The sequence below is a fragment of the Amia ocellicauda genome, chromosome 3, assembly GCF_036373705.1.
Source record: "Amia ocellicauda isolate fAmiCal2 chromosome 3, fAmiCal2.hap1, whole genome shotgun sequence".
In the NCBI taxonomy this organism is placed as follows: Eukaryota; Metazoa; Chordata; class Actinopteri; order Amiiformes; family Amiidae; genus Amia; species Amia ocellicauda.
In genome coordinates, this window is record NC_089852.1 from 19,977,454 (window position 1) to 20,000,904 (window position 23,451).

The 23,451-nt window shown below is 42.5% G+C and overlaps 1 protein-coding gene across 3 annotated transcripts in view; it reads right to left on the bottom strand.

Moving 5' to 3' along the window:
- Nucleotides 1-1,628: 1,628 nt before the first annotated feature.
- LOC136739955 (ATP-citrate synthase) overlaps nt 1,629-23,451 on the bottom strand; it is a 53,942-nt gene continuing 32,119 nt past the window's right edge. Inside the window, exons 14-30 of one of the 3 annotated variants that reach the window (XM_066698400.1) lie at nt 18,889-18,945; nt 17,119-17,148; nt 14,531-14,672; nt 13,593-13,761; nt 13,283-13,387; nt 12,713-12,909; nt 11,970-12,051; nt 11,135-11,245; nt 10,233-10,360; nt 7,914-8,007; nt 6,970-7,124; nt 6,171-6,321; nt 5,599-5,742; nt 5,330-5,443; nt 4,613-4,695; nt 4,283-4,359; nt 1,629-3,023 (exon numbers count right to left, since the gene is read on the bottom strand). In XM_066698400.1, the coding sequence (XP_066554497.1) occupies nt 2,929-3,023; nt 4,283-4,359; nt 4,613-4,695; nt 5,330-5,443; nt 5,599-5,742; nt 6,171-6,321; nt 6,970-7,124; nt 7,914-8,007; nt 10,233-10,360; nt 11,135-11,245; nt 11,970-12,051; nt 12,713-12,909; nt 13,283-13,387; nt 13,593-13,761; nt 14,531-14,672; nt 17,119-17,148; nt 18,889-18,945 (1,934 nt within the window). In that variant the 3' untranslated portion in view covers nt 1,629-2,928. The remainder of the gene's footprint in view (nt 3,024-4,282; nt 4,360-4,612; nt 4,696-5,329; nt 5,444-5,598; nt 5,743-6,170; nt 6,322-6,969; nt 7,125-7,913; nt 8,008-10,232; nt 10,361-11,134; nt 11,246-11,969; nt 12,052-12,712; nt 12,910-13,282; nt 13,388-13,592; nt 13,762-14,530; nt 14,673-17,118; nt 17,149-18,888; nt 18,946-23,451) is intronic. The other 2 variants (XM_066698401.1, XM_066698402.1) reach the window with 2 other exon arrangements.

Sequence of the window (23,451 nt, forward strand, 5' to 3'; positions counted from 1 at the left end):
CCGTGCGTAATAACAGCTGGGGCTCCTCCTCCGCAGTGACGCGCAGGGCCGCCGAATCTGTGCGCTCTGATACACTGATATTACATGGAGATACACAACATACAAGCAATCGCATTTCACAGCATGTGTATTCATGTAGTGGTACTGAACAAAGTATGTAGTAGATTTTAATATTATAAAGAAGTTCAAGTATGTACCATTGATTCATCCAGATGAGCAGTAAAGAGTACATTGGCTGACTGTCAACTTTGTCAAGACAGGTCCCAGTGCATTGATGATGGGGAGGGTTGAAAATCAAAAAGGCTTTTCTGAGGCAGAGACTATATCAGAAGGATAGAAAGACGGGGGTGGTATCTTAACTGTGGTGACTGGTCAAAGGAGCAGCCGATAAAGAATTAGGCTATATGGACACCTCAAGCAATGTTTAAAACTTTTATCTTTCAGATTTGTTTTTTATCCGATCCTTAAGGATGAATGTGCATCTCTTGGCAAACGCTATGCTTGGTCTTCACCATTTTAATGATAAAGGCAGGTTTACATTTAGTCATTGAGATAATTAGATTATAGATTATTTGTTATGCTGCTTTATACAGAAATTTGCATTAAGCAAAGGATTAGCAGTTGCAGAATAATTTATTTCTGTTGTGGCTACTGAATCATTCACCAGATTGGCCTGAACCCTTTTGTTCTTTAGTAGTGAAATGTGAAATTGGACAATCGGACAGAGAAAATACCTTGTCCTGTCCAGGGGAATAGGGGGCTAGATGAACCCCCCAAATCAGGGATTCTTAGTGGATACAAATTCCCTATATTGTGATCCTACAATCATAAAGCAGTGCATCTCCTGGGTCCTGCAGTCTTCTGTTTTTTAGTCTTGCTGAGCAACCAGTTACATAATTGAATTCTTAACCGAACCACCTTCACATCACGTTTCATAGTGGAATAATAAAAATAGTGGTCCGATTAAAGCTACCCCTTCCCCCCTTTATGATGCCACCCTCACACACAGTTCTCTCTCCATATATACTACCCTTTATAATGCCAACCCTGCTTCCTGCCTGTCCCAGTGTAAGGGAGGACTGTAATTAATTTCAGTTTAAGTGTTCCATTAAGTGATTTCAAGCAGAGCTGCCTGGACCAGAAACCTAAAGTACAGTGGCCTCCCTTGACTGGGGGAGCAATGACCTGGCCAGGCGAGACCATCGGAACTCCCCCCACCCAGGTGGAATGGGGTAGAGGAGGGATGCAAAGCAATGAATGCTGGGAAAGTGAGTTTGTTGCCAGATACTTACACTTGGTAAGGCAGGAGTTGGGAGTGAGATCGTGTATGTGTGTGTGTGTGTGTGTGTGGGGGGGGGGTGCGGTAGATGTCTTCCGCCTGAACTTTAGTTTAAAACAGTTTAGGCACTGATTGAAGACGAGCCCTAGGAAACCATGTTGGTCGAGGAATCTCCAGTACCCGAGGCTGAAGAACACTGTTGCAGGTGTAGGTGTACCCCCGTGTTTTTTCATGATCATTTCATCAATTATCTAATCAAGCAGCTGGTTGTACCAAAAACCTTGTTGTTTTCTCGCAGCTAGGGAGTAACAGACATAGGACCAAATAAATTACCACCACACAGAAACACTTAACTAAGAGGATGTCTTTATTTTAAATTGAAACTACAATATTATGGGGAGATTTTTTGGAGATTATATTAATAACAATAATAATAATAATAATAATAATAATAGTATAACAATAATAATATAGCACATTTATTTCACATCAAATAAAACCAAGTAAAACAAAATAAAATAATAAAAATAGAAAAACAGCAGGCGGATGAGTTTTCACGGGACCGGTGATTCAATCGACTTCACAGACAATCTTAACAAGCGGCTGAACACGGAATGTGATGTTTTACAAGAAAGGGTCCCTCTTAAAATACCACAGTTACAGAGTTAAACACACACATTTCAAACTAGCCTACAGTAACGCCAAGTGTGTGTGTAGGGGGGCGGAGGGGAGGGGAATGCAGACTAGTTTTCATGTTCCTCACCATTGTCTCATTAAGACTCAATGTTCTGGTCTGTTTCACTTGGCAGGCTGGTGGGGAAAACACTCACCAATTAGCAATGGATTCTTCCTAAGATCATCTCAGTATTCACGCAATGCATTCCCAATCACGGCATTGAAGTGCTTCACTGTGCTGCCCCACCCTGAAGAAAGCAACCTAACTCTTGTCAATAGTGCATTTTATTTGTATCCTTCCTCTGATCATGCATCTGATGGAAGACCCACACAGCCGATCAGCATTTACATTCATTTGTTATTTAACTAGCATAACCCTCCCTCCCCTGCCCTCAGTGATATCAAACTATTGCCTAGGTTAGAGAGTGGCAGAATTTATTGCACTAGGAGTCACCCACAACTGCATGCTTTGATTTAAAGAGCTGGAGACCGTAAAGGGGGAAACAAGCATTCCTTACCCTAGTAGTTGGCTCTAGTAGTAGTAGAATATAAATTATTGGTGGATGAAAGAACAAATAGGCAACATTTTTACAGGTAGGCATGAGATGATCCCATTGATCTCCATTGAAGTGACACTGTGATACAGACGATTATGGTTTTGAGGTTTCTTCCTCTATCGCACCACAGAATGTTGGATGGTAACACTAAAAAGATCTTCACAGTGACGAGCACCTCGTATACTTCGAGATTTCAAAAAGCTTGGTTCTCTTAACATACACCCGCAGGTTTAGGGTGTATAGGTTTAATTGCATTGTTGTTTGAGGGATGATGCCTTGTGTGTTTGTTTTCTTAAATTATGAATGAGCTCAAGCTGATCGTGGATCACTTGCAGTTTGTGGAGATTATATTATATATGTGATATATAATCTGTGGTCCCCACCCCTCCCCCAGGGGGCACTCCTGAGCTGCTGTGGTTACATGGTCATGTGCTCTGGAAGCACATAGGAGATGTCATCCCAAGGGTGGCGGTATAGGCCCTGCTTCAGCCTCTTCTGGTCTAGGTAGTGTCCTGAGTAGGAGAGAGAGGAAAGGAGGATATAGTCAAGTCCTATGATCTTGCTTTTACAAACAGATAGTACAGGTAGCACTCTAGGCTAGACCAAATCAAAACTGTGACTGACCCGTGAATCGCAAGGTAAAAATCCCCTTAAAAAGGCAACTGAACAGTATTTCTTGCTTTTAATGAACAGAGATTAAACCGGTTGAAGACTTGTCCAGCTTGCTGCCTGAACTCTGACTGTTACATTACACACAAATGTAAAAAAAAAACAAAAAAAAAAACTACAGTACAGTACAGAAGTGCAAAAATTTTACATCACATGCTTATATACTGAGCAGAGGGAGAGATCCCCAGTTTCTTAGCACTAAACTGGTTGGATTTAGATGTCACCCTTAAAACAGTATTTTGTATAGGTTGAAACTCAATGATCAATATGGGAAAGTCCCTTTTTTAATTAAGGGAACACTGTTCTTAAGGTGTATAAAGTTTTAGGCATTTCTTTCAAATAATCTTTACATAGCACTACCTGCTAGTTGAATTAGAAGCAAATCATGTATTCATTGATTTGATTTCAGGGTGACCTAGATAACCTGCTGTATTGGGGCTTTCCAGGACCAGGGTTAGAGGTTCCTGTCTCTCCCCTAGTCTTTTGGGGCATGGTCTCAAGTGTATATTGAACCTTTCTTTGAACTATTCACACAATTAACCATTTAAATCTCTGTATTTGGTACTTGGTTTCAGATCAACTCTGATGCTCCCTTCAGGAACCCACCACAGGCCCAGGTAGGGATGACACTATCAGACACTCCCATACTAAGCATTCATATTGCTGCCTACATCCTATGGCTTCAATTCCAGACACTTGCGTTACTGAATTGAAAACTAATTTAACCAATGGGGGAGTTTCACAAATACCACACCATCACGATAAATATACAAATAAGAAAAAACACATACAATTAACAGGTTGCTAGGATTGTTTTGCCTTGTATAATTAGTATCTTAAGACAGGGATGCACAGATACTACAAATTCTGCACATTTTCAATCTGAATCCCTGAAGCAAGTAGTACACTTTTCTTGCGAGTTTTAATAAGTAAATTGACCAGCTACCAGACTAAATTGGTAAAAAGTCCCGTTTGTTGGCATTGTCAATTTAGAGAGTTCTGTACACTCCCATGCCTCCCCCATCAGCACCAATCAGGATTGCTCAGTGCGGTGCAGAGACAGGTGTCCGGGGTGGGGGGGGCTGGGAGGTCAGTGACTCACCAATGAAGCCCATGCTCCGTCCCAGCACGAAGATCCCGTTCAGAGCGCCGATCTCCACGTACTCGTCAGCCTCCTCCCTGAAACGCACAGCACAGAGTCAGACATCACTCGCACAGTCTGTGCACTAAAACAGCGCAATTGCTTCAACTTAGGGATTTCAAACTCATATCCTGGAGGGCCATAAAGGTCTTGTGGGTAACCAAATTTGATTTACGATAAGTCCATGTGTATTATGATAGTTATTAATACAGTTCATGGCTTAAGCTATGCTGCATGTACGGTCAAATACAGGGGGCCTGCAAATATGTCTAGGAGTCAGTTTCCTCTTACCGTGTGAAGCCACCGCAAGTCCTTAGCAGATCCACAAATGCCACCCCAATGAAGCCGTCTACATTCAGGATCAGGTTAGGCTTCTGGAAGAGAAAGATGCCATGGTGAGCAATCCAGCCTGGTGAAATACAGCTTTTACACAGAGTGGTGGATGAAAGAAAAGCAGGCAAGATGGAGCTTTTCAAAATGGCCAAAGAAATTGTCAGTTTGGAAGACCATGAAAAACATTGAACTCTCCAGAAGGACACAGATGAGTTGCAAGACTATTCAAATGCTTTGTGTCCAAGCTTGCCAGGCTGATTCTCCAGGTTAAAAGCTTTGCTGCTCCACATCAAGCACACATAGCACTCCATAGTTTCTTTAGCTGAAGAACACAAAGCCCTCAGAAATACAAGTTGTCAAAGCTATCTGCTATTTATCGCACTATAAGGCCAGAATGCCCCCACATTCCCTGGCCTTCACACTAGCCATAGGATTTGATGAAGCTGGAACTGCTAACAATCTGATCCTGCAGGCAGTTTCAGTTGACAGGCATGTTTGATGCAAGGAGTACCCATCTTGCCCTGGTGGTACAATGGAGCATGGCCCCCTGGGGACTCCTGGCTAAAGCACGGCTGGGGTCGGAGACCAGCTGTATCCAGGCTATAGGAGGCATCCTATACATAGTATGGTGGCCTTTACCCAATGTGCTACTCAGGAGCTCTAAGTAATACTTGCCTTGGAAGTGGTGATCTTCTCCACATCCAGAGCATAGTCCAGCAGTTGGGTAGCAGGAAAGTGCTGCTTCACAAAGTCCTTCAGGATCTGCACCCTCATGTCAGGGTTGTTGATCTGAAATATAAAAAAAATAGAAAGATTACTTACCCAAGAGAACACACTATTTTACGATGAGTCACTATATACAACGCACACACACACAGGTGTGTTGTCTGGTTAAAAAGGTTGAAAGCCAGTGATCTGGAGTATGCAGAGAGGGGCCTCTTTACCGATTTGACCCTGTGTCCGATGCCCATGATGAGTTTGCCTTCCTTCTTCATCTTGTTGACGAACTCCATGGGCATTAGTCCACTGTCGAAGGCTTTACTAAACTGCCGGGCCGCTGCGTCCAGTGCGCCTCCGAACCGGTCGCCCTGCAGCATTAACATAGACACCATCAGGCACACAACCATGTGCACACTCCAACACACAGGCCCAGAGATGCATATCCAGCTGGATGAAATAACTGGAGTTAGCATGCAACAGAATTAACTAGTTGGGCCAAGTGGTTCCCATTTTCTCACATCATTTGTAAACGTTTTATATCCAAAATGCATTTGATGCCACTCATTCGCTGAGGTTGTTGTGGAGTTTGGAGGGGGAAGAACAGTGTCACGTGGTGCATGTGACAGCAACACCAACCCTCTGAATCATCCCCCACCCATTGGGGTAGCAAGTTTGTTGCTCTGCTGGTGAGGTTGTGTGTATCAGGTGCTCAGCAGCATGTCTGAGATTGTGATTTGAAATCACTCTACACTACACTGAACGTGCCGAGTGTCCGACCGTCTCAGAGGACACTTACAATGGTGAGCAGGCCGGAGGTGAGGCTAGAGATGAGGTCCTTGCCAGCGCGGGCACAGACGATGGTGTTGTGGGCGCCGGACACCGCAGGGCCGTGGTCAGCCGTCACCATCAGGCACATCTCGATGAACTGGCAGGCGTACCGTGGCAACCTATAGGGGGTGGGGGAGGTCTCAAAATCAGCACAGGAGGCCCAGACACAAAGCACCTCCCTCATAGCTACTCACACTCACTGGGCCACAGCACTACCCTGGCCAACCCCGGTCCTGGAGAGTCATGCCTTCAGTGTTTTCTTACATCACAGACCCAGTGTCCTGCTAGATTTTGTTCCATCACAGATTTCAATTCCTTAATTGAAATAATTAACCACTGATTAACCACTAATTTAGACCGACAGAAAACAAAACTAGAAGATTGAGGCTGTCCTGGAACAAGGCTAGCCATCACTGGCCAGACTGCTGAAAAATTTACTTTGAAATGTCTAGATTACTCAGTCCTAGGTATGCAAGTTTCACACCTTTAAATTCTTTCTAGGGTGAATAAATATTTGATACATGATATATACCCACTTTATGTTACCTTATTTAAATTATCAACCTATAAATCTCAAGCAAAATTGAATAAATACACGATCCTCTCAGTCCCCGATTACATGGAGAAGTGGTTCACAGATACAGTTTCACCATGATAAAATCAGTGACAGGTGGACAAATCAGTAGACGGATAAGAATACTATAGTTGATGCAGAGTTTAAAATCCATGACTTCAGTTCTCCAATGGTGGCCCCAGGCCGCACTGACCTCCTCTGGAACCACAGCAGTCCCAGCACTCCGCCCAGGCCCATCTCCTCTTTGAACACCTCTGTGATGGGCATGCCTGCGTAGATCAGCTCCTGGCCTCTCTCATCACAGATGCTGGTCATGAAGGAGGCCGGCTTGCGGATCAGGCCCAGCTCCTGTGGGACGGGGTCACAGAGATCAGAGGAAGGGAGCTGCCTGCTTGCTTTGACGGGCTGGTTTAATTTTACCATTTTCTTTTACTAATAAAATCTGAAAAAGGCATTTCCTCCTTTTAAAACGATTCAGATAGAGAACCAGGTCAGTTCTGTGTGGACTCTATATTCATAGAGAACATAAAGCAGTGGTCACCAACCCGTTGATCACGATCTACTAGTCGATCGCGTGACCTTTCAGAGGGGCTCGACCAAACTATTTCGAAAATACAAGGAAAACAGCAGCTGCCCCCGAACCCGGAAGAATGTTCCGGCCACTCACCCCCCCACCCCCGGGACAAAGGACGAAATACCCCCCGGAGATCGCGGGCAGAGATCCTTACACAAAGTCACTCATGCTAAAAAAGGTTTGGGACCACTGACATAAAGCATGTTTAAATAAGCCTACATACAGAGGTCCAGCTGCGATAAAAACCACCAGGCACAAAATGGAGCAGGCACACATCCACATTTCTATATCTGGTCTTACAGTTTTGTGGGACATGGATGCAAGAGGCTGATGATAACAACATGGATGCTGTAGCACTCTGAACACCCACAGAATTCAGAGATCTGTAACAAATATGTTGTTCGAATCAACAAATAATTTCCAAGTAGAAGGGTCTGGAAAAATCTGGGTGGATTTGCATTTATTCTAACCCATATCGGTTACATTTATGATGTATATAGTAATAGGGTAATTGTAACTGCACTTCTCTATGTGAAGTAGATGCCAACAGCTGACATACATACCCTTGCCCACGAGTAATCCATTGGCACGGTTGGTGGGGGTACCTCCTGGGCGGGAACGATGACACCACTGGCAACCAGGTCATCATACACTGTCCTGCAATGGACGCAGAACCGACATACCAGTTAGTGTTTTTTTTTTTTAATTACATTACCGGCCTAAAGATCCACGGCTGGAGCACAAGGACCTTGACGATGGCTGGTAAGGTGCTGGTCGTAAAGGCCATCCTCTTCCCGATACTCCTCTACGTAGGAATGATCTTCCCCCCAGACAAGGTTATCGCAAAACTAGTGACCCGAATTATATTTCGGTTTGTCTGGGGGAGCAAAATGGAGAGGCTGAAAAGAGTGCAGATGGTGAAGGGTACCCTGGATGGAGGCAGGGGGGTCCCGGACGTTGTGCGGCTGATAAAGGCGCAGGGGCTGGCCTATGTGGTTAAGAACATCCAGGCTGCTGGCAAGAAAGTGAGTTTCATGAACCGCTTTTATTTTGCCAGCAGCCTGAGACCATTCGGCCTCTGCGCCATGGACAACACCAGGCCGCACTCGTGGGATCCCCCGCCGTTCTACAGGGCGCTCCGAGCCTTTGCGCTCGAAGTAGGCCTCCATAAAGTCGTGCTGGCCTCCTGGGATTACAAGACCATCTGTAGTCAGATGAGATCTGCCCAGGAGACCAGCCGGATAGAAGATTTCCCTCCCGAAACCTGCCGGTTTATCTGGGCTAACGCTACGCACGTTTGCCTCACGAACACGCAGAAAGATGTCTCCTGGATGGCTGTGAGTCGGTGTCTCCCCACCCGAGTGTTCATGCACAGAAGGGGCATAGCTCCTTATGACACCTGCCCCTATAAGGGTTGCTTGGGGAAGGAGACGGAGGCTCACATCTTTAGTGAGTGCCCCTCCGCCCACAGGGTCTGGCTCCTGTTTTCTCCGTTCCTCCACAGGTTCGCCGTTCCTGCGCGGGCGACCGCCCAGCAGATCCTATACGGTCCAGCCAAGGGAATCTCTACATCTACCTTGAGGTGCTGGTGGCGTGTCGTCTGCGCAGTGAAGCAGGCACTGTGGGAGGGACGGAACATCTGTTTGTTTAATAAGCAGGAGCTGGACCCGATCGTCATCGCGCGGAGGGGCATGGTGTTTGTGAAAGACTACGTCAATCTGGAGGTCCATCAGAGGGGCAAGGAGGAAGCCTTTAAGAACTGGCGCATACAAGATCTGGGGGAGCTCAGGATCCCATGATGGGACCCACCTCCGGGGACGGTTAGTTCCCCCTGCTGGAGCCCGAGTCCAAGATCTTTTAAAGATTTTATGAATGATTGTTTTTAAAAGAAGATTTTAAATAACGAATCTTAATTGTTTTTAAAGATTTAGTTGTTTTTAAATCACATTGTTTAGGGTTTTGGTAGAGTTTTGTTATATTTTGTTGTCAAATACATTGACCGTTTTTGGGTTTAATTTAAAATGCATTAGACTTTTTTTGTTTGTTTTTTATTTTTTCCTTTTAATTGTTTCTTTATTTTGTCTAATGCATTTTCTGTTATTTTCAATGTATTTGACTTTTTTGTTGGTGTGCAGTTTTTGCTTTTATCACGTTTTGTTTATTTGATTTGAGCACGTTTATTTTAAAGTTAATTGTTTTAGTTTTGTTAAAAATCACAAGATTTTAAAAATTTTAAGTGATTTTAAGAATTGATATTTTAAATGATTTTAATCACAAGTATTAAAATTGGAATTGTTTTATTTTAAGAAATGTAAAATACTTTAACCAAATAAACAGTATTTTACATTACCGGCCTAACCACAACTGTTCAGTGCAATGACCTCTCATCATGTTCCACAATTGTCAGACTGCTTTGCATTTGCTTGTGCGATATATATAGCATTAATCCGTTTTGAATATGATTTAGTATTTTAACTATTTTAGAAATTGATTTCATTTTTTTTTTTAAATCATATTAACATTTTGAAAATGTAAAATACTCAAACAATAAAAAACAGGTATTGTATGTGCACGAGTTGATTAATGCTATATACTAAGTAATGGATTGCTCTTATTCTCTATGGGTGTCTCTAAACCTCTGACCCCTGCAGGGAGGTTGAGTAACAAATAGTTTGGAAATTGGAAAGAAGGGTATTACAGCCAATTATATCACCCAGACCTAGACGATCTCATTTGTGAACCGATGAGAAAGTAACGGTATTTGGAAAGGATATATGTATGTGTGCAACCGAGTGTTCATTAACAGTTTGTGCAGATCAGCAAGTCCACAGTGAGGGGGTGGGGTTTCAGGGAGGGGGGACCGGGACAGCCATGTGACTAACTTTATGGCATCCCCCAGCTCGTCGAAGCTCCGTGGGACGATGGCTCCAGCCTCCCTCAGGGCCTGGTTCTTGGCCACAGCTGTCTCGCTGGCCTGGTTAGCACAGGCGCCTGCGTGGCCAAACTGGACCTGTGGCCAAAACACAGCGCTGTTAAGAGTGGTCACACTGAAAGCCTGCACCACAGACTGCACTGTACTCCCTCATCAGGCAGCCCACAAAAATACACGCATGAAGACAGACACACACATAATACAGACACTGTACAAGCTATATAGTAGATGCTAGATGTAAATTCAAGAGGAAATTTGTTTCCACAAAGGGGAGTTTTCAGTTCAATCCATCCCGCCTAGAAATGACAAAATAATGTACATCATTGTGTATCTTCTAACTTTACATCTTCATTAATCTTAAAATGACTCTTCCTAAACTTTAAATTAACAGTATGTATTGATTTAAACACTTCAAGGAGCAGCAGCATTCATGCCCTTTTTACATTGATTTTCTAAAATGGATTTGCAAACCGATATTAAAAGCATTTCGATTTTTCTACATTGCCCATTACAGAACTTCGATCTTCTGATGAATGTTCACCTCTACAACCTGACAGTCAATCAAGAATACTGCATTTGAATCCTGCACTTCTGTAGATGCCGTATCTCATACTTTATTTGCTTCAGTTAGTTAGAGTAATGTCCTTTTTGTGTTAAACCAAACTCCACAAAAGACAACGTATGCACTAGGTAACTTTCTGCACTTAGGTCCCTAATGCTATCGTGGCCTTGAGAGCAATTTGGTTTTGAAAAAAGGCAAAAAAAAAAAAAAAAAAAAAAACAGTTAACCAAAACAAACAAGCAAAGCAAAGAGCGGGAGTCAGTAAGCATGGTGTACAGCTCCTTACTCACCTCTGAGGAGAACATAGTGGCACAGGTCCCAATGCACCAACACACCACCGGCTTGGTGATCCTGCCCTCTTTGATGCCCTGGCAGATCTTATACTCCTCTGCACCGCCGATCTCCACCACAAAAGGACAACACACAGAAAATATTTTAGTTATCATGCTTCCAGTGAATGGAACTCCCTCCTTAATTATATTGAGTTGTGTGTTGCTTTTTAAGGCACTGATCACCACAACAAAACTTTTTTTAAATAAAAACATTCAAATAAATTGACTTCATATCCTCCCCTCACTTTATTTTTTTTGCTATGGAGTTAATACACTTTACCTGCTATACATTTGTGCATTTTGCTACAGGGAAGGCAAAGTAAAATTGGATGTTTGTTGCGTCAACCACAAGCACCTTCTGCAACACAAGCAACCACAGCAGTCTGAGGCAAAGGGTGATACCACAACCGACTCCCCACCTTCCCCTTCCTTCCAGTAACTGCTTTACTGCCCTCCACCACCTTAAACCATCTCTCCATCCACCTTGGGCAAGTGTTTCTTTCTTTATGCTTTATACAGTCTAGTAGATGAAGTCCAGCAAAGCAAAATTAATAACAAATTGTATAACTCAGGAACACATTTAACCTGCACTCCTGTGAGAAATATAGATAGATTTATTTTTATTTTCCTTATAAGTTTCACTTTTCAGGAATGCAACCAGGACGTGTAGCGGGGACTAACTACTGAAAAGGAGTTTAGTCACAAATTCACGAGTACATTTAGCACTTACACCTCTCCAGCTACACAAAGGACAGGCGCAACACAGCAATTTTGTGCACCAGGGGGGCCTCACCTCTCCCAACATCACGATCATCTTGACTCCTGGCGTGTCCTGGTATCTCAGCACATGGTCCATGAAGGTGGAGCCTGGGTACCTGCAGCAGACACAGGGTTAAACCAGACTCACCACAGTTTATGTCTAAGCAGATACCTCTGAACAGGTGTTATTCAACAAGCCTTTAGCTAAAGTATTAGCAGGGCTATATTTAATATACATGAATACCAGGGTACATTTTGAGTTACATACAATACTTTTTAATACTGTACTTGCCTTCCAATAATCTAAATGAAATATTACATTTTAATGCATCTTCTGAGGAGTACAATTACAAATTGTTAAATGCAATTCAGTTTAACAGGCAGTTACAGGCTTAGACTGGGAGTTCCAGAGATTGCAGCAGATCAATATGATAGTATCAGAAAGTTAAAATCTGTAGACTGTGGACTAGGGGAGACCACAATTTTATTTCTCCTTCTCGCCACTCCTTAGATTACCAAGATATTCAGCATCTGCACAGATAATTGAGTAAAAGGGACTAAATGGACTAAAAACTGGGGTACCATTCCACATTCAAGATGGACTCTTCGGCAGGGTCTATAGCGCATTTGTAAGGAGTTGATTATCTGTTCAGGCACAGGAACAGAAGCAACCCAGGAATCAGAGCGAAGGAGAACCATCTATTCTGTGCTCCCCCATGTAAGTCACTGTGGGCTTTTAAACGGCTTGTGGTTGCATGCTTGAGGCCAACCCCGTACCTGTCTCCCCCGATGGCCACGCCCTCGAAGACCCCATCCGTGGTGCGCGAGATGATGTTGTTGAGCTCGTTGGACATACCCCCTGAGCGTGACACATAGGCCACACTGCCCGGCCGGTACAGCTTAGATGCCAGGATGTTGTCCAACATGCCACCTGTGTTCCCGATCTTAAAGCAGCCAGGCTTGATCCCACCAACCTGCCACAGACAAAGAACCCCCCACCAATTAGGAGAGCTGACCCCCTCCTCCTCTCTGCACCACTACTACTCTCTATGCTAGCTCTGCTAACTACCCAGTCACTTTCCTGACAGCAGAAGCAAGAGGGGAATAAAACCACATGAAGCCTGGCCATAAAACACTGTACATGATGTAGAAGCTGTAGTGGGTAGGGTAGCCTGGCCAAACAGGAACAATCACCCAAGAGAACCACTTTCTGTATGGTGCAAAGAGAAAATGGAGACTGCAATACCACCTCTAAACAGTACGTATCCCCCTTACTCTACTCTCAGTCTCAGAGCTGCATATTTAGGACTAACAGCAGTGAGGGAATGTGTTGGCAAAACTCCTCACCGTGGCTGGCCCGATGATGGTGACGCCCTTCTCATCTGCGGTTTTGATGATCTTCCTGGTCTGGGCCTCAGGGATGCCCTCAGCAATAATGGCAATGGTGTGGATCTGAGGGGCGATAATGGCCAATAATCAATACTCATGTAATGGGACACCTAAAGTCCTATATATATATTTTATATATAATATAATATATAGTTTAAAGAATTTCTGTCACGTGTGGCTTGAACACTAGTCCAAGTGAAATATGGATTGGGTCAGCAGCACACGACTCTGCATGGCACACCTGACCTCTGACCCCCTGGCTTCCCACCTGTGGGTACTGCATGGTCTCCATGGTGCTGTCAAAGGCGGAGCGCAGGGAGGCGAAGCTGATGAGCACGTCCACCTCGGGGTGCTTCTTCATGGCATCACTCATGTTCTTATACACGGGGATCAAGATCTCCTTGTGGCCCCAGTAGAACTTCTGTTTGTGGTCACCCCTGAAACACACACAGCACCCACAGCGGTTAGACAGCCAGCTCCCTCCCTGCTGCACACCACACTCTTACATCATTTGTGCTTCTACTGAAATACTCCTTAGAAACTTGTATTTCTGAGTTATAAATAGCACTATTTTAAACTCAATCTTCATTCATTTGCTTTATTTTAGCTTAATTTAACTCAATTAGGCCTTCTATTGTATTTACCCTGCCCCTCCACCTACTCAAATTGTATGCTGCAAAATGTGTATATTATGTGACACCTGTACACTGCCCTGTCTAAGGACATTTGCTAATAAAATTGTAACAGAAGTCTTAGAGGAAGCGACAATGCAGAACCATATGGATCACATGCATGTATAGTGAGTGTACAGGGCAACAAGCAGCCTTGCTGTATCACACCTTCACCCAGTTCAGGTTTTATTAGCTGCAGTTTGGCAGCTTTGCACAGATTAAGCTCCACATTAAAAGCATTTCATATGATTTCAGCTCCGGATGCATCTCCCTGCAAATCAAGATGAAATGGCCAACAACTGGGAGATGGATTATTGAGAAGGGCCTAAAGCTTGTAAATCCTTAAAAAGTATAAAAACTACTAAGCAACACAGGGTTCCTGAGTGACTCAAGGTTATGGCAAGTGTGAATCCTATTGATTGGACATCACTGGTATGAATCAATCTTTGATAGTAGTAGAATATACTACATGTTTTTGATGCTTGCGTTAACTATGAGAATACAATCCAATGCAGTGCAGAAAACAGGGACTAACGTGAAGGGGTAGACCAAGGCAGCGACTGAGGGCTCCTCCCGGGAGCAGATGTAGTCGAAATCCAGCATGCCCTGCACTGCACGTGTCTGCATCCCCCACACCAGGGACTTGGTGTGCTTACTGAACAGGCTGGTGGCCTTGGCTGGAGGACAGAGAGCAGAAGGATAATGTCAAAAACAGACAAATACACACTCGTACACCCAGGTCTCACTGCCAGGACAGGAAATCTCCATTCCCATTGCCATGTCCCAGAACCAAACAAACCAAAACCAACAAAGCAATTCTCAGAGCAAAATCCACTCCCTGTTTTCTGAAATCGGCTATCGAACTAATACACGTTTACATTCAGACACAGCATAGGCATATTTGTATGTTGGTTGCTTTTCTTGGGTTTGTTTTGGCTTTGTTCAAAATCAGTCAAAATGTTTTTCAGAAGCTAGCTGGTGTATTGGGAGTTGGAAAAAGGGAGCAAATTTTGCACTGGAGCACACAAACAGCCACCATGAAAACCTTATCTAAATGCAGAGGAAGCCGTGACATTTATTTGTTTTAACAAATACACACAAATCACCTAGCTTTCGATGTAAAACAAAATTATACTGCACAAATGTGTAGTTAGCCTAAGGGCAGAGGGCTGAATACAGACAGACCTGTAGATGTACAAAAAACAGTACAATAAATAAATAAATCAATAATCCACTTATTTGGCATAATAGATTTTCTATACATTATTTTTGTTAGAAGATAAGTTTTTTTTTTTCATTATATAGGAATAATCATGTTAATTACTACATTCAAAAAGACCCCATTGAGATCTGAATATAAAACTATTCCTTGGGGAATCTTAGTTCCTGGAGAGCTGCAGTATCTCCTGGCTTTCATTCCTCCCAGGACATATTCTTTTGAGTCAAGGTCAGTTATTTATGATGATTCACAGTTAGATTAGATTCACAGTTAGATTAATCCAGTTAAATCACTAATTAAGTGAATCTAGATATTGCAGAGACAAAAGGAAAAAGACTTCAACCCTATAAGCAGTAACTGAGTTTAAGTCCTGTGATCAAGGGGAATTTATATGGTGGCAATCTGATAGGGTGCGGTGAGAATAGAAGGGGGGGGGGGGGGGGGGTTGTGTGAGAGTGGGGTATAAGTGGGACACCCTGCTTTTTAAAAATAAATACAAAAATAAAGAAAATTGGCACAAGTTACTGAAACAGTGAACCAAAGAATCATGGGCGAAATGCAAACTCACACAACACAACACAGCAGGTGCAGCTGGGAGCCAGAGAAAGAGAGATGCACAGAGGGAGACAGAGAGAGGAAGAGGGGGAGATTGTCCCTGCTACCAGAGACTGTGCTATAGCCAGGGCCTAGAGTTCAGAAGGACCCAGTATGATACCATAGCTTTAAAATAAATAAATCCAGTATCTTGCGTTTGTTCTTTACAAGACTCCCCTTTTAACATAATTTGACCTACCTATGAAAAAGGGGCTGAAAGGACACTAACAGAGGAACACAGTTAGAAATGGGGCAGGGAAAATCAAAATAATGCAGCAACAATAAATGTGCTCTGGAGATAACTGCAGATCCACTGAAAGAGCACAAAAGCACACCACTCCCCCTACACACACACACTTAAACTATGGAAACTTTGAAAAGGATCAGAGGGAATCTGGGGAATACACAAGACCAGTTCTGTACATGTGGAAAGATGTCAGTGTGCAGCAAGTACACCATTTGTGCCAGGGAAGAAGGGACACACGTTCACAACAAGAGAAGCATCTCGGAACATTCATTTCAACCAATCAGGTGGGCTCTTATAGTCACAGAGTTCTTCCAGCTTTCATTGCATTTCCCACCAACCACTGTTACTGGAGATTCTGTAGTTTAGTGGTATTTTGTTTTGAGATACAGTACATTAGGAAGTACAGCCTGCTGGATAAGATTTAAATAAAAAAAATAGAAATAAAGAGACTAAAACCAAAATAAAAAAACAAAACAAATAATATTCCAGTCTATACAGTCTGAGCAAGATATTCCTTCTCAGTCCATAGGCTGAACTGTGATCTCTTCAGATGCCAAAGTCAAGACCTTATTCAAATTTAAGATGGAGGGGGAAACGCATACTGTATATTTAAACCCTTGACAGAAAGTCTGTATAAAACCTGTATGGTACGGTCAAGATTAATGTTGCCTCAAAGCAAATTTAACTGCTATCAAGGCACTGAGCTCTCATGGCAGGAAATGAGCAGAAAAAGATCACCACATAAGGGCATTTGTAAGGATTATTGTTATTATTTTCAACTTTTCCCCTTCCAGTCAAGGACAGATTGAACAGAGATTCCAGAGTGAGAAAACAAGGTTCCAAACAACACATTCCAAAAAACAAGCTTTAGTTTTTGGAATCTGATTGTTTTAGCAAGAAGAAATAGGAAGAACAAAACCAACTGAAACAAAAAACAACAAAACCACGCAACACCACAGCAGCAGTGCGACAGCTCAGATGCAGGAGTGAGAGGCTGGCGAGGAGCACACAGCCAGGCCTACGTTAGGCTTGAGGACCTTGCCCAGACCAGGGACTTTCCTACCTCCCGCTCCACCTGCCGAACCCTGCTGCTCTGTTACGTCAACCAGGCCACAAAAAACAAACGAAAACAAGAGAACAGAAAAGTCATAAAATAAGAATAAACATTATAATAATTAATATAATCAAGTGTCTTACAAAGTTCTGCCACATTAAAATGAGCAACTGTGACAACAATGAAAAAAACACCAAGCACAGAAAGGAGCAGAAACAAACACATCCCGCATCTGAGTAGGATGGTATTGTGCATCTTTCTGGATCTCTGGTTGATCCTCTGCAGAAATGTCATACATATTTCAAAATGAAATTCCACTATTTATGGGATGCTCATTTTAATATGACATACCTCTGTATGTCAGAACTCACGTAATGTTATGGGGGATGCTGAAATGGAAACCAAAAAACATGAGACGGTGAAGCTGACAACGTGGTCAATTAATTTAAAGATACTAGATAATAGGTTTCACACTTATATCTGCCACCAACACTGGAGTTTATTTAATTCTAAAGATAAAACAACCAATAATTAAGTTTAGATCTGACATTTATATTTGTATAGTAACCTTAAAGAGCCAGATTCTTGCATATACTTACAGCTCTTTACATTTAACCTGAGCTTTTCATAGAAAGCCAAGCAGAAGTCCAACTAAACAATTATTTACAAAAAAACAAAAAAAAATTGCAAAACCTCCTTGATCTCTGGAACCAATGGCCTGTATCCCCTCCACCTCCCACAATCACACAACAGGATAATACTTGCGAGAGGTCTGCATGCTTTGAGTTGAAATTAAACAAACTTCACTTTGTTGGGGGAGGGAGGCAGGGGGGATATCCATTCAAATCAATGCATTTGTACTATTCCATAGCAAGGATTCACAAAGTAACAACACACTCAGAGTCGCATATCTCATATATAACACACACAGATATCCATGTCCACATACAAAAGCTTGGGGAGGGGCCACCAGGGACACATGGATACCATTTAGAGAATTTTGGATGTCACTTCTTTAAGAAGTACAAATCCCACATCTCCAGGCACCGAACAGATTCGGCATTAACCTGAATCAATCTCTCTCAGCTGGGGAAAGAAAAACAATTCTGCACTAAGTTTTCACATCAGTAAACCCACAACTGACGGACAGGAACACAGGAAAAGACTCCAGGAGCAGCCCATTCCACACTGTGAACCAGGAAACGCATCAGACTCCCTTTGCAAAGCAATTTCTTTCATGATTTCAGACTGCAGAAACAATGAACAGCTTATATTTGCATACATTGCACCAATGAAGCAGAAAAGCAAAATATTTAATACATCCGTAGGATTCTGTATACTTTTACCAAACAAATTAAGGGAACAAACATGAAATAGGCAGCATCCCTTGTTAACTTATTTGAGAAGCTGCAAATATTGTGAACTGCTATGTAAAAAGAGTCTTATTGGTTTACCTGTAAAGAATAGAGAAACAATGGGAAAAGGCCAATTCTACAGACTTACCATAGCCAGAGCAAACGCAGACACACAAACACTCACTGTCACAGTGCTTAAGAGTTTACTACAGTACAGATAGGACAGCACTCGCCCTTGAACAGCAAATACGCTATGTTGGTAAAGGGGCCAAAATGGTTCTTATGGGCAGTGTATCTCTAATCTCTGTTAACCCTGTATTGCAGTGGCCTAGCAACTGTGCAACAGGATCCCACTCTTGCCAGGGTGCTCAAAGGTGGGGAAAAAGTGAAGCGAGTGGATTTCTTCGTGGACAATGGATCTTACCTTGGAAAGCTCGCTGGGAACAATTCTTCAGTGACCAAGTTGGACAATGAGTGGTGTCTTATAAATTTTGAGAATGAGAGAAGAAAAATAAAAATAAATAAAAATAAAAATACAATCCATTAAAAAAAAAAAGTGACAAGACTGCAGTTGTATCCCGTTATTCTTACACAGGTGAAGGAATCTGGGGTGGGGTCAAAGGTTTAATCAGGGGTGTATAGGATAGGTAGGAGTCTACACTTACACTAGCAGTCAAAAGTTTTAGAACACCTCAATTTTTCCAGTTTCTTTTGAAATGTATGCAGTTTAATGTCTCCATGTATTCTTTCTACAATGGAAATCAAATATTGTTTGGAAAGTTCTTCCCAACACTGTTGCAGAAGTTCCCACAAATGTGTTGCACTTGTTGGTTGTTTTTTCTTTCACCCTTCTGTCCATTTCATCCCATGTTTTGGGTCATTATCTTGCTGTAGGATGAACCCGACCAACTACGCGTATAGCAGAGGGTATTGCATGGCGCTGCAAAATGCTGACATTCTTCCAGTCTTCAGTAGTCCACTGGCAGTGCTTCATGGCCCAGGCAATCGTCTTTTTCTTATTTGCCATCTTAGCAATGGCTTGCTTACTGACACTCGACCTGTCAAACCTGCAGCTTGAAGTCTTTTCTTCACAGTTGAAACTGAAACTTGCTTACTTCGACCAGTGTTAAGCTGTGCTTGAAGCTGTTGTCCTGTGACCCACCTATCATGCAAGCTGTTCACTCTCAAACTTGTCTTCCAATTCTGTTGTGGCTTTGGGTCTGCTAGACCTCTTCCTGCCAGAGTTTCCTCCAGTTTCCAAGTGCCTTCTGATGGTGTAGGAAACTGTACTTAAAAAATGTGCTTACATTTCAATAAAAACTGGGTGTTCACAAACTTTTGACCAGTAGTGTACCTACAATATGGGTTGGGGAAAATTGGGGGGTTGTCTTAGGTGAGAAACAGTCAATGACGGAGGAAAAACAGACATTTACATAATGCTGCCCCCCACACCCACACCCCAGATAAGTCTGGTTTTGTTCACATGATTTGAAGGAACCATTGAGCTCCACAGGAACTCCTGGTCTTCATGCCAACTGAGCTTGCCAATACTAACTTAAACCAAAAATGTGCTTAGCTTGATCTTCAGCCACTGGCAGTTGACTCCTATACATTGTAAAGAACTGGGGCTCTACAGGAACAGAGATGGGGATGTTAGTTGATTTATTTATAATGTTGATTTATTTATTAACTTTTCAAGTATGTTCTGGTTGGGGTTTATACACATCCTTATGAAAGCTTTATTTTGCTCAAGGTGAAATCTGCAATCCATAATTGCATAGGTATAACAATGCAAATCTAGAATAGAATATAGAATTGCAACCTCTCCTTTATTCCAGTGCTGCATGTATCTGGAGATATTTAAGACACTGCTCATTCAAAATTTCACCTTAGCTGTATCTGAAGCACTAACTGAGGGCTCTCAGACTCAGCTCCCAGAGGGATACCCGTGTTATGGGTTTTAGGCTCCCACTTAAATAACGTAGCTTTTGTATCAATTAAATATACTTAACGTTGTTTAAAAGGTCTGTCACACTTTAAAAGATCTGAAATAGGATTAAAAGATCCTTTTGATTCAAAGTGCCACTGCCTATACAAATCATTAGCAGTCTGGTGAGAAGTATGCAATTGCAACCAGATAAATACCTAATCAAACCAATTAAATTAGTGGAAACTTAGTTTGCACTAAAGCCAGAGGACACTGCAAATAGAACAAAGTTTACAAATGAGAGGAGGCCATTCAAACCCATTGTTCTCATTTGGTGTGGTGTCCATTAATAACTAAGTGATCCAAGGATCCTATGTAGTCTATTTTTAAATGTTCCCAAATTGTCAGCTTCAGCCACATCTCTGGGGAGTTTGTTTCAGATTGTGAGGACTCTTTGGGTGAAGAAGTGTCTCCTGTTTTCCGTCTTGAATGCCCTGAAGCCCAATTTCCATTTGTGTCCCCGGGTGCGTGTGTCCCTATTGATCTGGAAAAGCTCCTCTGGTCTGATGTGGTCGATACCTTTCATGATTTTGAAAACTTGAATCAAGTCCCCACATAGTCTCCTTTGTTCCAGGGTGAAAAGGTTCAGTTCCCTCAGTCTCTCAGTAGGACATTCCCTTCAGACCTGGAATAAGTCTGGTTGCTCTCCTCTGAACTGCCTCTAGAGCAGCGATATCCTTCTTGAAGTGTGGAGCCCAGAACTGTACACAGTATCCAGATGAGCTCTAAGTAGCGCATTGTACAGTCTGAACATTACTGCCCTTGTTTTAAATTCTACACTTTTGACAATATACCTTAACACTCCGTTTGCCTTTTTTATTGCTTCCCCACACTGTTTGGCTGGAGAAAGTGAGGAGTCCACATAGACTCCTAGGTCTCTCATGCGTTACTTCATCTAGTTCAATTCCTCCCAGTGTCATTATAGTGGACTTTTTTGTTACCTGCATGTAATACCTTGCACTTGTCCATCTGAATTTCATCTGCCAGGTGTCGGCCCACAGCTGAATATTATCTAAGTCCCTTTGAATAACCTGTTCTGCCGAGATTGTATCTGCTGAGCCACCTATTTTAGGTGTCATCGGTAAATTTGTCAAGCTTGCTAACTATCCTAGTGTCCAGGTCATTAATATAAATTAGAAAAAGCAAAGGCCCTAATACTGATCCCTGTGGAACTCCACTAACAACCTCACTCCAGTTAGAAGCGACTCCTCTAATCGACACCATCTGTTTCCTATACATCAACCAGTTCATAATCCATCTACTTACATTACCCTGAATGCCAACAGCTTCCAATTTGAGGATCAGTCTTTGGTGTGGCATCTTATGAAAAGCTTTTTGAAAATCTAAGTATATCATATCATATCATATGCTTTCACATGATCTACAACTGCAGTTCATAGGCGCCGAGTTTTGAATTTCCCAGGGGGGGCTTGAGTTACTAAGCCAAAACCCCAAGACCACTGTCAGATGAAATAATTAGCAAGAGCTGGGGGGCCGACGGCGTTTTCTCCGGTAAAAGGGGGGGGGGGTAACGATTAAGTAACTCATCTTTTTTTTTTTTAATGTTTGGGGGGCTGAAGCCCTTGAGCCCCCACATAGTCAGTGCCTATGGCTACAGTTGCATGTTCAAAAAATTCTAATAAATTAGTAAGACATGATCTGCCTCGTCTAAACCCATCTTGGCTATTTCCAAGAATATGATTTTTATTAAGATGCTGCTCTATTTTCTGTCTAATAATTTTTATTTTAAGTGTCCAGTATCTTCCAGTAGATCTTGCCTTTAGAAATGCTCCATTATAATAAAATATAAAAAAAGTGATCAGCAGGGGGCAGTAGGTACAAAGTGGATCTCAGTGCAGTGGTACCCCAGGAAAACGGCACAAAAACAAGCTACAGTGCTATGATGGGGAGTTATTAAACCCTGACTGACAGACAGCTGAAAAATCTTGCTTGAGGGCAAGTTGCTACATTGTAATTAGATTTTTAAGTCTGACACAGAATCTTATTATTTCCTCTCTAATGGGTCCAGTTTGGTTGTGCGCCTGAAGATTTGGTACCCCTATTTGTTAAAATCGGTTTGGCTTGCCATCACAGCCCTGCTACGAACGCTGCCGAATCCTTACAATATCCAGACAGATTGCTGCCTAGACCTACTGCCACTTGAACCCTGGGATATATATTCAAATATACTGCCCAATGCACTGCAGCCCTCTGACTCTGTCATTCAAGCATAAATAGTGAAGTGCATTTACTTGCCTGAACCCAAGATGCACCTTGAACTGAAACTCTGCTAAACTTGTCCCAACACTGAGGATTTTAAAAGCCTTTTTATACAAGAACAGACATATGAATTCAGGGGAGCATTAATATAACTCACTACAGCTATAAGTTTTTGTTTTTTTTCCTCCTTTCTGCTTATTTACAATACATTCGACATGACTGATTTTTCTTTTCTTTATCTGCATTGTTTTTTACTCTAATCAAATAACATCGCCCAGAAGGGGGTAAAGTATTAATTTGTGATCCGTTCCGTCCATATTATTGCACAACAGGTCTGAGACCAAAACAGGGACCCTGAAAAGAGTCTCGGGAAGTCTCTATTCTCAGTGCCTTCGAGCCAGTGGAAAATCTCCCTTGTTGCAAGCTTATTGTAGCCTGTGCATCTCCTCTGCAGAACATTTGCATTACATTACTCCCCGACGTCGGCCCTGAGGGAATTGTCCAAGGCAGATTAATAACAACGGCTCGCTTTCCTACAACCTGAATTAAAAATGAAAATAAATAGACCTCGACATAGAAGATTTCATGAATAAATAAACATTTATGAAAGCACAGTCAAGTTTCACTCATTTGAAGGCTTTAGATTCCTGATTCACCAGACAATCTGCACATTTTCCAGACAGAACCTGCAGCTCTGTATTTCTCCCTGCTCTCAGTCACTAATGATTAGAGGGATGGGCAGAGAAAAGGGCTGATGTGAGTTTGACTTTGAGATCATAG